Source organism: Strigops habroptila, chromosome 1 (assembly GCF_004027225.2).
Source record: "Strigops habroptila isolate Jane chromosome 1, bStrHab1.2.pri, whole genome shotgun sequence".
NCBI classification, from domain to species: Eukaryota; Metazoa; Chordata; class Aves; order Psittaciformes; family Psittacidae; genus Strigops; species Strigops habroptila.
Window position 1 is genome coordinate 77,360,268 of NC_044277.2, and position 18,579 is coordinate 77,378,846.

The window sequence follows — 18,579 nt, forward strand, 5'->3', positions numbered from 1 at the left end:
TTACTTCTGGGTGCTTTGTCCCCAAATCAATTCCAGAAGATGCAGGAAAGAATTACTTTTAAACATGGAACATGGATACTGATTCAGATTTCAAATGAACAATGTACAATCTTCATAAAGTCAAGAACAATCTGCTTTGTAACAAGACAATGTGGCTGTTAATGGTGTGTGTTAAAAATTGCAGCATTCCTCAGAATTGTGTTTAGACCGTATGCCTGGCAGATGCATTAAGACTGACCCGTTCTTGTCCAAAATTCTAGCATAAGATGTGCAGTTCAGACAGTTGAACAGTTCACTTATTTACATGTACCTTTATCGGGCCTTCCATTGACCTCACCAGCTATTTGGACATGAAACATTTATGATGACAAGGTCCACTCTGAAGGTCCCATGGACCCTGATTTTATTCAGGCTTGCCTAGGAATCTAACATCTTTCAAGCTCTGTGTGCCCCAAGAGTCCTAATTCAAATGTCATTTTTCCCTTTCAAGGTTGCTTTGCTGATGAGGATGTTTCTGCAGGTGCTGACTGCCCACCACTTACAATAAGCTCTATTGCACATACTTCCAGAACAAACCAAATTTAGAGGCAGCTGGTGATGAAAGAGTTCATTGCATCTTCAGGGCTTTCTTGATTAATTAAAAGTTGAGGTGTGTTGGTGGATTTGTGAGGAGTTACATGACACAAAAATGCTACACAGTATTGTAAAGCCCACAGAAAAAGACTACTAAACTCACAATCAAAGCTTTCTAGCCTTTAAAGGTTCTTTGTACCTAAATATAAATAATAAAATTGCCACATATAGAAGGAGTAGTATGGACTTTAAGCAATCTGAAATTTAATTTAACAAAACTATCTGTATTATCATTAAAGGATAGTAAGCAAACAACCCAAAAAGCCAAACAACCAACCAACCAAAAAAACCAAACAACCCAAAACCCATGAACAAAAAAACCTGCCCCCCCCCCAAACCCCAAACAAGTTCAGTGAATCTTAGAAATGAAAGATGATCTGAAATCTTTAGAAACGTACTTTAGAAAGTTTAAACACTTCAAATGAGTTCCAAACAAAAACCATGAAAGCACTAATTCCTCCTCTGAACTTGCATTCAGATTCAGGCTGACAATATTTGTCTTCCATGTATTACCTTACCATAGCAATTTTTTTGTGGGGCGAGGCACATGTGGGTATTGCACAGTATGGTGCTACACAATTTAAACTGGCCTGTGGGAAATAAAGTAGAGGAAGTAGGCTACTATAATGTATTTTCATTTCCTATCAATCCTTAGCATTGTTTTTGAATTTTATGTCTGGGAAAGAAGGACTTGCATGCAACAAGTTCCTTGTTAGCCATTATTTTCTAAGACGTAATTTGTTGGTAAAGCCTGTTAATTCCTTTGAGAAAGAATGTGCTTTTTGTTGCATGTGCCTGAGCTTCATCACTGTGAACGACCTTGCCTGTTTTTTCTCTTCTATTCTGTGTCAACTTAGGATAACAACCCTGGCTGTTACCACCAATCTGGATTCATAGATGTGCAATTTCCTAACTCACTCATGTGGATAATGTATTCATCCTATAATGCTGTATTTCAGTTTCAGGACAGTGATGGTTGGAGTGGAATAGTTGCCACAAGGAAAAGTAATGAACCGTTCAGCAGTTATACTGCAGTCTGTTGCAATGTATCTCTTGGTATCTCTCTCTCTCCCTACCCATCTGTAGCAATAATCATGTAAGACAGTCTTTGAAACAGTGACACAATTGAGTGACTATACCTGGCATTAAAATCGAGATAAAGTTACTATATACCATTTCTGACATTGACCTCATTAACACTGCCATATCATGTCTGATTCATAAAGACAGTGTTTTTTGATAGTTACATTTCTTTGGTGAGTATACAATACAGGAGTGAAGAGAAAATAACCCGTTCTAGTTGTGATGAGGAATACAATAACCCATCACCATAGCAAACAGCATATTTTATTTGAAAAATACGAATAAAAGGTTTTGTCCCTTTTGTTTATTAAAAGAAAATGTAACAATTTCTATCAATAACACTTGCATACGGAGGTATACTTTACATTACTCTTTCGTTAAAAAAAATAAATATATTTTTGGAGACTTTGGAAAAATAAGGATGGCCCAATACTTGCAACACACTCCTTATGTTCCTTACAATGCACTGTGCCATTTATATGTACTGCAAGTACAAGGTCTTAGCACTTTATAGTCCACAAAATAACCCTATGCAGCATAATTTTATCTTCTTCTCTGCATTTAGAATATTTCCTTTGTTATCCTTTTTTTGTGAGACTATGAGTTTGCTTAATTCCAGGCTGGTCCAATACTTAGATTTTTTAAAGAATTATTTTACAAAGCCTTAGACCACAGAAATATGTAATTCCTTTTAAATACCAATGAGAATATTTTCACATAGACATTTTCTTGCAGTATTCACAACTTAAACAACTGCATCAATTAGAATTCAAAACCAAAAACATTTACAATTCTTTTGGTTTTCTAAGAAGAAATCAAAAAATAAAGTGCATAACAGTGAAATTACTTTCAACTTTTACAGTCTTCTATGGATATGTAATAAATGGCAACACTGATAAACAAATTAATTTGTTTTCAATATATTAAACTAATGCCAGTTGAATTCAATCTCCTCATCATCCTTGAAGTGTATTAAATTACATTTTCACTGTTTTTAGGCTGCCAGTGTATTTTCACCTTTTAAAATACTTATACAGACCATTTTCTCAGATGACGTGTCAAGATTATCGAGTGCCCTCACCATTGCAAGAAAGAGGATTTGTTTGAAGGAATACACCCAATTAATTTGGTGTAAATGTACTACCTGTTGAATAGCTGTTGCAGAAATGAAATTGTAAACTGGAAAGCCCTTAAGCACCATTTTCTATGTGCCATTTAACTTTACTCAGTATTTGAAAAACTGGCATATTTCAGCCCTTAGTTTTTAAGCTGCAACAGGATTTCTATTTAGGCTAATAGGAAAATAATTGAGAATGCGAGTACACAAAAGACCCAGTAAAGCTTTAAGCAAAGTCTATACAATCAGACTTAACCATGAACTAGGAGCTTCCCACAATACTTTCACTCAATATATACTTTGTTTAATCAGCAATGCTATAAAATGATCATGCCCTCCATGGCATACAGTGTTAATCTTCTAGTTTAATCAATGTTCATATAGAAATTCTGAAATATAATTTTTTTTTCTAGTACACAAAAGACCAAAGGAAAAATCAGTGGGATTAGGGAAAGAAATCTGTAAACCTGTTCTTTCTGCACTGTGAGGCCTTTTTCTGTGGCCCTGAAGATTTAATATTCTGCTATTTGTCATGCAAACAACACAGCATTGTGATGTGTATTTGAGTAAAAAACAGTAAGCATAGCAAGCATGCAAACGCGTCATGATAGAAATGCACATTTGACGATCACTGTGGACAGGACGTACTGAACAGGACACACCGTAATATCACTGAAGCAGCATCTCAATAACCCTGCAGAGTTTTAAAGGATTCAGGATTCCTGGGGCTGCGGGTATGATGCATATGCTGTACAGCAGCCGAGAGACGACCAGGAATGGTGAAAAGGGAGTTCTTATTTCTCTGAGGTATGACCTCCTTCTCTCATTAACTTAATCAGAACATAAGCGTAAGGGGCGATTATTTGCTCATGCCACTGCACTTCTGTTGGCTTTAAGTCTGAATGTTCTGTGATGCAAATAAAAAGAAAACAATGGTGGGAACACTGCTTAAAGCAGAAAATACAATTGATTTTCCCTGTTTTGGAGGGACATAAAGGTAACAATGGATGCAGTTTTCATCCAGATGCAGTACAAATAATTATGGCCCATGGTACGACTAATGATGAAACATTTTCTTCTTAGGACTTGACTAATACAATATAAAAATTTAGATGTTGACATAAAGCAAGTGCCATCTAAAATCCGAAGAAAATTTATCCTCATAAAATCCTGCACTACTAGTCACTTCATTTGGGACAAAACTGGAACGTACCCTAATTCTATCCCCCAAAAAGACAATGCACAAACAATTCTCAGCTTGTGTATAACTGTTACTGCATTAAAGCATCTGTTTGACTTTTTTCTAAAATCAGAATGTCTCCTTAAATGCATTTCTAGAAGACGCTGTATTTGGTAAAAATAAATAAATAAAAATCTGAACACAGATTATTAAACTACTTTCAAATCACGCACAGAACCAGAACATTTTAGGGTTCAGGGTATTTTCCCTTCTAATTTGTCTTGTGGGTTCAGACGTTGACAGAAAGGGGAACATTACAATTTTCAAGTGACTAACAAACAGTTTAGTAAAACCCAATTCTGGAACTACAGTGCAACTAATACATATTACAGTTTGAAAAGTTTTTTATAAGCCTACTTGCTAATTTTTCCAGAAGGCTGTTTAAACCAAAACCAGTCAAGTACATCTCAGGAAGCAGTTAATTTAAAAAAAGAACATCCTCAAAGTAGAACCAATCAGAAGTTGTCATATCTAGGGCCTACCCAACCATACAGTAGAGAAAGGAACACTTAGTAATCTTGTTCACACAATAGGTACACAATAAATGCAGACCCTTCTCTATTGAGCTGAAGGTACAAAACGTTAAAGCTTCAAACAAAACAAAGAAAACCATAAGAATCCGCTGGATTAGGTGCTACACAGCCTGCAGTGTTAAGAACTGTTTAGTAGTTCTGTGATGCCAGAAAATTACTAACATAAGAAATCTATTTAACCCATAGGAAAATTAAGAACAACTAAGTATCAGTAAATTTTTTTTCTTAACTAAAAAACCATCATCATCTTATTCTCTGTTTAAATTTTTGTTAACCCAACGTCTTACCAGCAGCTCTCTTGCTTTTACTCACACATGGAAATAGAGAGACATGATGATTAAGAACTATGATTTAAATTGGTTGGTGTAGCTCCTGGACTCAGAACAGCAGAAGACTCGAAAAGCTTAATCTACTGACATTAGTGAAGCACAGTGAACCAAACAACTGCATAGTTTAATGGTGCTGCCATGGTTGTTTTTATTGAAAGAGCCTATGCTTCATCTGCTTTGCTGTGTAAAGAGTACTTTGGACCCATTCCATTGAAATGAATGATGTTCCCGTGAAAAGACAGAAAATAAAAGCACAACACTGGAAACAACAGTTCCTCTAGCACACAGGAACAGAGCAGGTATGGGGTTGTGGGCTAGAGCCACGTTAGAGCTACCAGCTAATGATGTCCTCCCACTGTTAGCTGGTTGTGGATGAAAAGATTATGAAGGACATAATGAAAAAATATCATCTCAATGAAACTTGCTAATTCAGTAAGATTAAATCATCAAAGGACCATTTAAGAGGACAGGTGTGGTTTATCCCTTCTGTAAAGGAAAAAGACTTAGCACTTCTCACACTGATAGTAAACCCCATTGGCTACCTCACATTGGGATCACAAGGCTAGAGCACAGCTAGAAATGCAATATCACAACCACCTGCAAGAGGTTTGCTCCTCCGTTAGCTATCTTCCTAAACTGGCATGACCATAAACTTACTGTAGCTTGGAGATGTTAAGCATATTGCAATAAAAATGTCATTGCTTGGCTTTACTTTAGGTATTGTTACAGATACGGTACCACAGACTTTATTGAGCAATTAAAAAATATACACAAGGGACAAACAGCTTCTTTTTTCTGTATTTTTCAGAATTTGACTTTCTTTCAATTGGAGAACCCAGTTTCAAATATGAAAAGGGCACTTGTTCTACAGTAACTGCATACAACTTGCTCAGTTGCAAGTACTGTATTCGTTTTTTGTTACCACTGCTGTCATTGTATCTCCAGTTGTTTAGGAACTTCTTGGTTCTGGGAATTACAACTAAGTTGTTCTTTCTGATTCTATTTCCCCATAGAGTTCAGCTAGCTTCTTGAACTCAGGTCCCCAGTCTCCAAGGTAATTATAATCCTGGTCAGAGTGTGTTGTGGCTGAATCCAGAGAGCTAATAGATCCAGCTTCCGATCTATGACCCTCATAGGCATATGTCTGTAGGGAGTCATACGGGGGCACGCTGGGGTCCAGATCAGCCTCTGCCAGTCTTTGTTTAATGAATTCCTGAACATCTATACTGTCAAGGCTTGAGGAGGCATGATGCCTGAGCACAGGCTTCACTTCAGGACGAACATCCCTCCGGTATTTTAGCTCCTCAGCAGCTGATGGATTCCTCAGTGCTGTGATGTCAAATGCTTCTGTGTCTTCTTCTCCACCGCCTTCATCATCATATGTCACAACATTTTCCCGGACGTCTTCTTCTGAAATGATCAGCGGCTCCTTCTTGCTGCGTCTTAGAGTGATGAAAAGGACCACAATTGCTAAAGAGAAAAATGCAGATATTAGAGTAGGTTTAAAATTTACATCTGAAATAAGCAGATATATACTAAAAAAATATCAGATACTAAGTCATAAATACAGAAATGTAATATTTTCACGCTAATATAGGTATTTGAGATCATTACACCAGGCACGTGTCTGTAACAAAAGCTCACCAAACCTGTTCGATCTGGAAAAGAGAGTACTTGTATACCTAAGAGAGCAATGGCGCTGCTGTGTAACGTGTTGCCTGAAGATAGATTACTGTATGCCTGGAAAGCACCCATGAAATCCATAAAGCTGTGTTTTGACATAGCAATATGCCAAAGTGCAACAGGCTGAGACCATACAATTAAAGAGAAAATTAATAATGCTGTACTGAAACTACAAACTTCCAATACAGCCTGGTCTTCCAAACGGCCAGTAAAGAGCACTCTTCATATTACCTTGGTAGGGATTGCTGGGGTTTCTTGAGCCAATAACGAAATCCACTGGTTGAATTATTAGAGATTTCATAGAAGTGGGTAACATTCTTTCAGCTGAATGAGTAACTAGGGCTGTCATTTTTCAGAAGCATTGTTAAGGACTTCCAGTGTTTCATTAAAACAAATATTTAGCACACATATCCATTTAAAACGTAAAAGGTTTATTTTTTCTCTTATGAATATTCAACCTTATATGATAAAATATAAGATTATAAACTAAATTCATCACTATACATTTTAGAACAGCCTTCTGACAAGGAAGTTCTGAAGTAAGCTGTGAGGAAAGTAGTCTTCAGAAAATGTAGAGCCTTTGGGAAAAAATCCTCAAAATCTCCCATGTGGGTCACACTGTAATTCCCATTATTTCTTGCTGTCTCTATAAGAATGCGAAAAGGCACGTGAGTAGTACAGACATATGTACCCAGCAAGTTGTGCCTCTGCCAGAAAAAAAACCCCAAACAACAACAATAACAAAAGAATATTAACTAATGGGTAGCATTGAAATTGGCCTTGGGGAAGGGGGGAAAAAAAGTCAAGAGAAAATGCACTTGCAATGGCATTTGTCTAATGGAGTCATCTTATAGTCTCATATGTCCCTTGCCCCTGTGGATTACGTTGTGCACTTCTATCAGCTTATCCTACAAAGGTAATTAAGAAATGGCTTTTGTACAGTGCTAATGGTGCTTCTTACAGTGTAATGCATTTCAAAAAGCTTTCCTCATTTCTCTTCTATCATTTTTCACACTGCTCTAGACATGGAATTAGAGTCACTGGCTTTTTGAAATCTTTCCAAATTACAGAAAAAAGATCTGCAGTGCTAATTACTTGATAACCTCTGAAAAATAATTTCTGGTGGATTCCAGATATTCATGAACATACTTTAAAGGCATTTTTCCCTGTTAATTTTAGCTAAACCTTTCCCCCCTAATCACAGCTATGTGTTTCTAATTACCTCCTACTATCAGGCAGCCTCTGGTTCAGAAACATACCACATTAAAAATTTCTACCCTGTCACATTCAGAAAGACAGTGAAAGGATAGCTTTACTCAATATTGTAAAATGGCTTACCAAGAAGAATGACAACACAGAGCAGGATTGCGATTAAAGCTCCTGTGCTCAAGCCAGCTGAGGAGAGGAAAGCTTCAGCATGGCAAGTTCTCACTCGTCCATCTCTCTCACAGGCACAAACCCTAATTGTGAGAGTACTGCTGCTGCTGAGAGGGGGCACTCCACCATCAGAAATCAAAACTGGGAGGTAATAGGTATCTTGAGTGGTTCGACTGTATCTCCTTCGTCTGGTCAGGATACTGGCTGTATTATCTACAACATCAAAACCAGAATATCATTTTCATGAAGCAAAAAAAATGTTATTGTTTCCCATCGAGTAGAAGCATGGGGCATCTTACAACTAAACAGTCCTAATCTGTGAAAATGCACAATCTAGAATTAAAATTTGTCGGGAAGCATTTGTGGCCAATAGAGTAAAAACAGGAAGCAGGGGAAGTAATTAATACTACATAAATAAGATTATTTAGGCTCATGTACTTTTCTTAGAGTCTAAATGAACATTGACAAACATTTTGGACCCAGTTTGCAAGTGTTTTAATCCCATGTTATGCTGTTGATAGTATATGGCCCTTGTGAATACCTGGAATTCTGAGGTTATCTGTTGTGGAATTCATCCACAACATAAATCTTCTTGATTCTCAGAAGAATGTTAGAATGTCTTCAGCAAAAGTTAAAATAAGACTTTCATATTTTACTGTTTATGACAGGTTTTATAGATCAAGTGAGCTTTCAGAAAACACCTGAAAGGACAGTGGCCAAAGACTCATGCTGTGGAGAGGTCATGAGGGAGAAAGGAAGGGAAGAGAGATGGAGGAAGGGAACGGAAAGGAAGGGGAAAAGAGCAAATATTGTATGTTATAAACTGGCAGAGGTAAAAGGCAAGTAAACAAAGGGAATTTTGTAAGATTTTGTCACCGTTACATTACTTACAGGTCATCTGTCATATATGTACAGTCAATGAGAATACTAATGGTTATTACACACAAGAGCATATATAGGCACAAATGAGGATAATAAGCTGCCACCCATATCCCTTTAAGTCCAAGAAATTAAGGGGCATAAAGAGAGTGCAGGGAAAGAAATGCTACGATAATATATAGTTATATCTTATTTTCATATGTATAAAATTTAATTTCAGTTTGTTGCTACCACTTTATAACTACTGGCCCCCGAATAAGAGATAAACTACCCACAGATAAACTAAATTGGAGAAAGCGAGAAATCAGGGAGTTGTGGGGAGAGAGATATGGGGACTGTGAAACAAGAAGAGAGATTGGAAGAAAAGAGCTCTCCTTTCATACCGCTTGCCCATGATTAACAGTCACACAATTTCCAAATTGCAGGTTTGTGGGTTTGGAGTTTTTTCACAAAGAACACTAGGATGACAAGTGCAAAAATATGTCTGCTGGATTTCCCTTCATATTATAGTCAAACCAGAAAATTTCTTCTCACTGTAACTGCAGCGTTAAATCAGTTTATCATAATATACAGAAAAATTTAGTCTGTAGCACTTCGGGAAAATCTAACATGACAATATAGGTAGTGTGGCATGTATTAGCCCAAAAGACTGATTACTTTCCATGTGCATATTTGAATGGAGGAGGTAAGTTTTTGGTTAAACTGCATACGAACTCTTTACCAGAGTAAACTGCATACAAACTCTTTACTCTTCGTGCTACACCTTCTAACAAGCTCTGTGCCAAATTTTAGAACATTCATTTTAACTCATTCTTCTCAAAATTTTGCTTTTGCATACCACCTCACAGTGGTACTGAGAAAACCCAGTAGTATTAGCCCCACATCAGCATAATGTCATTACATAGTATATTTGGCAACCGGTTTCACATAAGAAATATCTACGAGGTGGGAAGGGGTTCCCTTGCTGCTGAGCCAAGAACCAAGCACCAGGTTCCGCTGCATTGAAGTTCATTAGCTTTTCTTCTCCACTCCCCCTATTTATCTGCTTGGAAACCTCCAGCACAGTCAGCCTGTTATAAACTCATTAAGTTTTGTTCCTCTCTCTTGCAGTAAGTGCAAAGTATGACATACATTCATTCAATCATTCATTCATTCATTCATTTATTCATTCATTCATTCATTTACAATAGGCCTTGAAGTCCTCTTCTACTTGTTCATGTCAAAGTATACTTTCAATGACTGAATCCCAAGATTCATGCCAACTTCCTCTTTAGAGGCATGACACCAGCCATTTCTAATGCCATTTATTTTCATTCCATTTACAGAACCTTATGGAAACCTGAATGAGATGAACAGATAATTTTTTTGTCTGAAAAACTGATACAGAGCAAGATCATCACCTTGGAAATGATACTTCCGTAGAGGTTATGAAATACCTATGATAAAACATACTATTTTCCTTACAATGTTACTTACTACACACACACACACACACACAAAATAGTGTTCAATAACCTATAGAAGAACCTCAACACAGAGGTGATTAAAAGATATACAGTAAATCAGTATTTTCTTTTGATATAGAATTGTGGACATGCTTCCTGTATGCCTATAGAATATGACATACAGAAATATTTCTTTTATTCTCATTAAAACCCTGTTAAACTTCTCCATACTGCTTAATCTGGGCTTGTGAAACCTTAAGAAAACATACCAAGGTATTCTCATTAATGTTGACTTTTCATTATCTTATTGTTAAGAAATTATTTTCACATTCTGCAATTAGACTAAGGAGCAAAGTGTTCTGTGTTATAATTGAGTCAACTGAAGAAATCAAGCTTTATGCCACTGAAATTCAGACTGCATTTATTGTATGTGGAAAACTCTCCCCTAAAGGAGACTGAGCAGTGGCCTTAAGATCACAATTACAGACTATGCCCACCCATGGAGGTCTTACTAGGCTCTGCCAGTCTAATTCTAAGATATATGCAGAAGTCCTTAGTCTTATTTTACAAATTTGGATGAGCTTGTTCTTTAATACATGTATGTCTTCAACTTTTAATTAAATGCAGTACACAAATAATCTCATTTATCTATTTAAAAATACTCCTAAACCAAGCAAATAATTTTACGGAACACAGACTGCAAAGGGGTAGATTGGCTGCATGTCTTAATTTTTCAACAAATATCTTAGCACAATCAGAGGGCAAAGTAAGCAGCTGTTGTATCTTTCTGCTGCATACTGTTACATAAAAACATTTTGCTAGCATTTTTAAAACAGTATCTTGCCCATTTGCCACTCTCTCCTTTTTTTTTTTTATGCTACACTGTCAGTCCCAACTTCCCTAATACTGCTGGAGGACATGGATAAAATCTTCAGTGGTTCAAACAGGGAAACCACCATAGAATACAAAATGACCTTCAGCTGGTCTGCCTGTCAGCTGCCAAAACAGTGGCAGATTGAGCTCTAGATACAGCCCAAGAGCAGAAATAACCTCACATATCTGTGATTATTAGGGAATTTCAAATGAACACATATTTTGCATAAAAAGAAGTTAATATTGACAGTATATATAAGGTGATGACTGCTGCTTCTGCCTTTCTACATTCAGAAAAAAACTTCATATCACCACTTCCTCCGTATGCATGAAAAACTCCACTCACTTTCTAGTTGTTCAGAATCCATTTTATAATTGCTTCCCTTCCTTGAAATGCAACTTATTACAGATTATTAGCAGAGCTCCTCTCCAGCCATTTCTCTTTTTATCTCCTCCAGTTGCCGGTTGCCAAACAAAACAGGGCTGGGGAGTGAGCGTGATCCGTGGAACACTGACTGTTCCCACTGCTAAATTTTAGCATTCTCACTGGCATTGTCTGGGCCAACTAGGACTCTCTCAAGTAACACCCAACCACAGTCAAAGCTAGCAGCACACACCAGGGACCCTTCCCAGCAGGCAGTACGGACAAAAGTGCACCAGGTTTGTCTCCTCCCACTTTACACAGTGCTTCAACATTATTTCAACAGCCTGCAGATCCTAAACAGCCTCCTGCTACACACTCTGCAGTATGCAACTTCCTTCTGTGACATGATAACATGCCTCTGTTGGGCTCCAATACAATTTTCACATTATTTCATAAATTCAGAAGAGAAAAAGAAAATGTAATAATGAAACCTGAACTCCCCTGTGGGTTGTTCTTCTTTTTTCTCTCAGCACTAACACTGCCACAATAAAGTCTGAGCGGTCACCTAGAAATCCCACTAAAGTCATTAGAGAAGTACAATACTCCCATATGCGCTTCTTAGCACATGTACTTATCAACAGAAAGAGAAAGCAACTTCAAAGAAGTGACAGTTCTAAGGAGAATTATATTTCAAGTTACAATAAATGAGAAGGTGACATCACAGAACAAAGTTATACAGAAATAATACATTAAAAACCTAAGGATATTTTCAAGGACTCAATTTAAAATGTAAATTCTGTAGTGACACTATATCCGTGAGCTAAGCATTACTATTAACAACTGTCATGTCTCTCATCCCAAAAGAAGAAATTCTCAGATCTCATACTGTTAAATCCAAGAGGGGACAGACAGCAAGTGTTATTACCAATAATAACAACAGTCTTTCATTTTTGCCTAATACTCTATTTCTGTTATGGTGTCTACAAACCCCAAACATGTCAGTTCCGCTACCTAGTCCATATAAGAAAATCCTACAATTTTTTTTCCATGCCAATCTTCCTGGGCCTATGGCCAAAGAAGGCCCAGTATTCAAATCTGAGCAGGAAAGCATAACCTCTTCCTTCCATCCTCTGGCATAAATCTAAAAGAGTGAATGATCCAGGATCACCATATAGCTACAGAAGCAGTGACGAAAAAGCAGGCTGAAAAGAAAAGCATCAGAGACCGAATATAATGAACAAAACCTGAGGATTCCTGAGCAGGAACTTAGCACTAATGAAGGGATTTAAACGCACAGATTTTTGGCAAAGATGTAAAAGAAAGAGCATTGAGATGTGAGCATGTATGCTATAAGGATAACTGTGGACGGATGGGGGAAAATTGTGAGGAAAATACACAAAAACTGTGTGAAAACTAAAAAGACAAGACCAAAATGACAAAATAGACAAAGCTGATGATTTGAATGTTACAGTGAAAAGTCAAACAAGTGACTGACAGTTTTATACTGAACAAAGTAAATATGAATTGGGGGGAGGGGGGAAGACATTTTTTTCTTTTAATGCTGTATTTGTTCTATCAACATTAAACTGTTTTTCTGGTATCATTAACATCACAGAATTAAATATTAGTGTAAGGCACAATTTTAGTCAAAGAAGGAACCAGAATAAAATTTTTAATTTAAAAGAATTGCCTTGGTGGACTTACGATGTTTGTATTCTCTTGAGTAATAACTAGATTTCTGCAGAAACAGATGTTACATGACATATACCCAGGACATTCCATGACAACATACAATTATATACATTCTCAAAGAAAAAATTTTAAGCTTTTCCTTCAATGCAATTTCACAAATTAAAGAAAAAAAAAAAAAGGATCATAATTGTTTGGGCACTGGTATGGAAATTCTCTGTTCACAATATCATCAGAGGTGTTAACTGTAACTTTTACTCTCACTATTATAGACTTACATATAGCAACTCTTAGTGCATGCCTGTGTGTACATATGAATAAAACACTGGAAAGTAACTCAGCTCTCATGTATTATTCTTTGTCATTAAATCTTTTAAAATATTTTACAAATGAGATCTCTAACATTTTTACAGTGAAGGAAACTGCATCTAAGAACTGATTTTCTGAAGGTCCCTGAGAATCAAGGATAGTGGAAAACGACCAAAGCTAATGACATTGGCATAATACAGAAATAATGTCTCTGATGTTGCAGTCAGAGCTCTATTCTTGAGGACAATTGTATTTAAAGGTATGCTAACAAAATGAATAGATAATAAAAGCTTAGCTAAACTGCAGTACCAGCTGCAACCTGACAGCTATTCTGATGTTCTAAGCTTTCATGTTTTAACTGTTTACATTCCTTATCAAAAACTATTGGAAGACTCATTGAGAGAGGAGCTAAAGAGATGGCAACTGATCTTACCATGAAACAAAAAACCCCCACAAATTGTAAAAGCCACAGACAGCCAAGTATGAAGGCAGACGCTGATGATATAGGAAAGTGTTTACTGACGGGGAAAACAAAGCTAGTTTGAAAGGGAGGAGAGAGGTCATGGATTGAGAAATTCCTTTGATACCTGAAACCAGATACAGCAGGTAGACAGGGAAAAGAAGTATATAGGATAGCAGCAATAGCACTAGAATGATGAGAACTACAGATTTGATTCCTCTAGGCCTGAAAGACCTTTTTATCGCAACAGATTTAAACTGTGAACTTAACCCCTGAGAAGTATGATAAGAACCATGAATCTCTGGAGATGAAAGGGACGACTGCTAAGGGAAATTTACAACTCCAGCATAGGGAGTGATTTGTCTGATTTCCTGTGGTGCACATTGCCCCATTTCATGATCTCAACTTTCTCGTATTTGGGCTGTGCTTTGCAAATGTGGCAATTAGAATTTAAGATTAATCTCACGTGGGTTTACACATGGGAAATTCTGCATGGCTCTAATGCAGCAGCTTTTCAAACTCTGAAGAAGTGGTAGTTTATTAAGCTAGACTGCACACTGTATACAAGGCTGTTCTCACATTCTTCTCTCTCCATCATCTCCACCTTTTTACATTGAGCTCTGGAACTAAGAAAAGAAGGGAGGGCGTAGGAAAACCAAGGAAGCTGAAATACAATGATAACACCACAGAAGGTGACTACTGGAGCACTTCAGAGGATACTCATTTATTAGTCACAATTTGAGAATTCCTTTGACACATTATACATTACAGGCAGACACAAGAGAAATGGAAATAAAAAAAAAAAATAAAGTAAAAACCTGTTTATAGCTTAAGGCATGTTTTAATTTTCAGCTCTGCCTGTATCAGCAGTTCGATTTCTATAAATCTTCTGAGAAGTCATAACTAATTAAACCCAAGGAAAATATATTGGAATGATTTGCTTTTCTTACATTTCTAAAGCTAGAGCAGTTAATTTGCTTATGTGGGACTATACTGATAGGCATTTCAGTTTCATTTCTTTACTGATAACACTTGTAAATACTTTTTCTTTTGTGCTGGTTTCAAAGCTATTGCCAATGGGCAAAAAGCTCTCGCAAATTTTTAGTTCACTGGGTAGCAAAAATGAAAAGCAACATGGAAGACTTTTTAGGCCTAAAACATAGTTATCTGCTTAGGAGTTGTTTGTGAAACACCAACAGGTAGCATCACTGAAAGAAATGCATGAAGAACCTACACGCTACACACTAACCCACCTATCTGATCAATCTTAGACTCAACTTTTTAAAATCAAAAAATGATCAAGGATGTTCAGAGGCCTGAGGAAGAAAAATGTCTCCTCCTAAGGCAGCTAGTCCTCATTTTCTGTCCTTTGTACACAAATTCCTATTTTTGTTTCATATGTTGATTTGGTGATAACGCCTGCTTAGGCATTCAACCCATTTACAGTAACAGCACTGCTATGGACTGTACTTACAGTCACCATGTATAATGCTAACTTTCCACTTTCTCAGATACCATTTCTCTCAAGTTACAACTTGTCTTCTTTACAGGAGGATATTTCATGGAAAGGCAGTAGGAACTTGCAATACTACATAAACAGAGCAAGCATGCCACTTTGATGCAAATGAAGACAGGAATTATGTAGCTGTTTCCTGTTCGTTTTGTTTTGCGAAGCAGGGGTTTCAGCCTGACCTTTTCAATGCCACTTCAGACACTCTAGAGCAACTAAGACATGGTCTGGTATCTGGCATGCTTATTTGCATCTCTCAAACCCTAAAGTCAGTTAACTGAGCTGCTACAGACATTTTGTGCAATATAGTTGGAGGTAAGACTTTTGCACATATAAAGGAGGAGATAAACAGAAACTTCTGCAAGGGAATTCACGCTGGGATGGGATGAATTACTCTCTGGAGGTTGCTGTCTTCCTAAATAACCACAATGCCATGTAAAACTGATCTATTTTTTACTCATTTTTGATCTGTGACACAGGAAAAATGTTAATTTGCATCACGGGCATGGCTGGATGAACACATCACAAATTTCATTTTATGCAGATGCCATTGAACTCATTGTGCTCTAGATTTCATAGAAAACCAGATCTCCACTTCTGTGGGTATTAAAGTATCTTGTGGCATAACATTAAGAAAAAGGAATCTCCAAAGGGATAGCATCAGAAAAATGGCCTACTTTTGTTCCAACTCCAGAATATTCTCCATCACTGGGCAATTTTCAAAAAGCCACTTTGAGAAAAGTGGGCAGAGGGGAAAAACAAAACTGCAAATATTTTTGTGAAATGAAACCTTTTTCCTGAAGAAATAAAAGGAAAGAACAAATGCTAAGCATTCTCTAGGGACTTGTTCTTCCTTGAAGGTAAGGTAAACTTTGTCTACTTTCGTAAATCATTGGTCTCAATTTATTGAAGTACTAGAATGTACAAATCTTACTGGCAGTGTTGGGTGAATGTGCACAGCTCCTGCACAAACCCTTATCATCCAGGATATTTACAATAGCCATTGAGGCATCTACGGTACACTGTATATCTTGTGACAAAAAATTCCACTGGCAAAACAGTGCTTTACAGTGCATAAAATTCATAAATGTTCTTTTGCACTTAAGTGAACTGTTCAGTCTTTTGCCAGCTCCCTGAAAAGTGTCATGCAACTTCTGAAAGTCTCTAACAGGTAAAAACGTAGGGAGGAAGAGAGAATTAATTTTTAAAACCAAGACAGACAGACTATGCAAATGTGTGTGTCTATGTATTAACGGTTGGGAATATCATAACAATGAAGTATACTTAATGCATTCTCCATCAAACCAACGAATTTTGCCAAATATATCAGCCGTTCCTTAAGCTTCTGGAAAAATAATATGCTTCAGGTTTAAAAAAAAAAAAAGAACAATTTAAAATTAAGTACTCAAAACCAGCTCTATTGTGAAGAAGTTCTTTCATCTTTCCTCTGATTCCCCTAACAGAAGGTGGTTTAGTCTTATATTGTCCAGGCAGGTATTTCTGGTTAGGCAAAAAAGTGTAAATTTGAGATATTACGCACAAGTGAAAAAAGCATTAAAAAATTATCTGTGATAAAATCCTAAAAAACAAAGTGAGAAGAACATAGACAACAATGAACTGAGTTATGTAGCACCTGAACTGCAACATCAAAGCACCTTCAGATTAAACGAGTATTTGGCTGCTCCAGTTTTAATAGAAATTGCAACATTTTTCTGGACGGAATAAACTGTAAACAGCTCTGTTTTCATTTAAAAGCCTTCACAATACAATTCCCAAGCAAACAAAAAGGCATCTTCCCTGGTTTGCTCTCTAAAATTGCAGGAAATTATTACAACTTAATGCATTTTCTTTGTATAGGAAACACATTCTATCGCAGTTCTTGATCTATCTTGCTTACATGTGTATAGATACTGCACCGTTTTGTTGGCTGTTCTCTTGTTCATACTCTGAAGCCTTTACTCTCCCTGAATAGTACTTTGTCAGTGTAAACAAAAACCCAAATAGCAATAAAAAATCTACTATAGCATAAGAATCCAGCCAGTAGGGTAAAAGGTATATTCTGTCTTTTCCATTTTTCAGCTCTTTAAAATAAAAACTGTAAACACCAGCAGAATCCAGAAGGTGATCCAAGCAACTCTTAGGTTCTGCTGGACTGCATATTTTGAATAGCTCTGTGGCTGTCTCTTGATCTCCACTTCCCTGAGGGTTTTAAGCTCTTTGTGATGAGGGTGCATATTCAAAGGCTGGAGCATTAACATAGTGAATTGTTACTGAGTAAAGGCACAAGCTCAGGTATGTGCTTTCATCTCATTCAGAGATGAAAGTTCAACTGGTCATATGATCAACTATCTGCACTGACACTTTAATATCTATTTCCTCTGTGGAAGCCACAGAATATTATTGACCCGAATCATACACATGCTGTGACTGTATAATGCTGCAGTCCATATAGGTAAGTAGGGACAAACTATAAAATCTTATGCTTGTGCAAGTCCTCTACATTTTCGTCAAAGTGCATAGATATAAGCATTGATATTTAAAGATTCAATTTACTGCTGCAGCTTGTAGGTCTTGTAGCTCTACTGATAAGAATGGAGTAGGGGAACATTCATGCAATAGTGTATTTGGGCTCAAGGAGCAGAATTCTCTTGTTCTAGGTTATGAAAACAAGGGAAGAAAATGTGTACCGAGATTTTTCTGAAATGAAACCTTTGTCCTGAAGAAAGAAAAGGAAAGGATGACTGGCTCCAAAGACGACTGCAAGACAAATATAGCTTTGCAGTGACAGCTACAGCTACCACTGACTACCACTTCCAGTGTGATATGAGATTTTGGTTTTATTGTTCTGCAAAACACTACTGAAAACTCTGTTAAGGCAGTTGCTACCTTTTTTTTTTTTTTTTAATTATTGCATCCAGAGGAAAAAATAGCAGCTATCTTGTGTTATGAGCGTCTGATTCTTTTTAACAGCTGATGCTCAAAACCATGAGTTTTCAAAACTGCAAACGTATTGCAGACATAAGAAATGCCTCTTCTGCCCACCATCTCTCAGCTA

At 36.9% G+C, this 18,579-nt stretch overlaps 1 protein-coding gene across 13 annotated transcripts in view; it reads right to left on the reverse strand.

Moving 5' to 3' along the window:
- Positions 1-1,964: 1,964 nt before the first annotated feature.
- The window catches only part of CDH18 (cadherin 18), a 513,966-nt gene continuing 497,351 nt past the window's right edge, over positions 1,965-18,579 (reverse strand). For all 13 annotated transcript variants that reach the window (XM_030500750.1, XM_030500758.1, XM_030500767.1 and 10 more), the window contains 2 exons: positions 7,957-8,208; positions 1,965-6,405 (listed from right to left, as the gene is read on the reverse strand). In XM_030500750.1, coding sequence (XP_030356610.1) covers positions 5,915-6,405; positions 7,957-8,208 — 743 coding nt within the window. In that variant the 3' untranslated portion in view covers positions 1,965-5,914. The remainder of the gene's footprint in view (positions 6,406-7,956; positions 8,209-18,579) is intronic.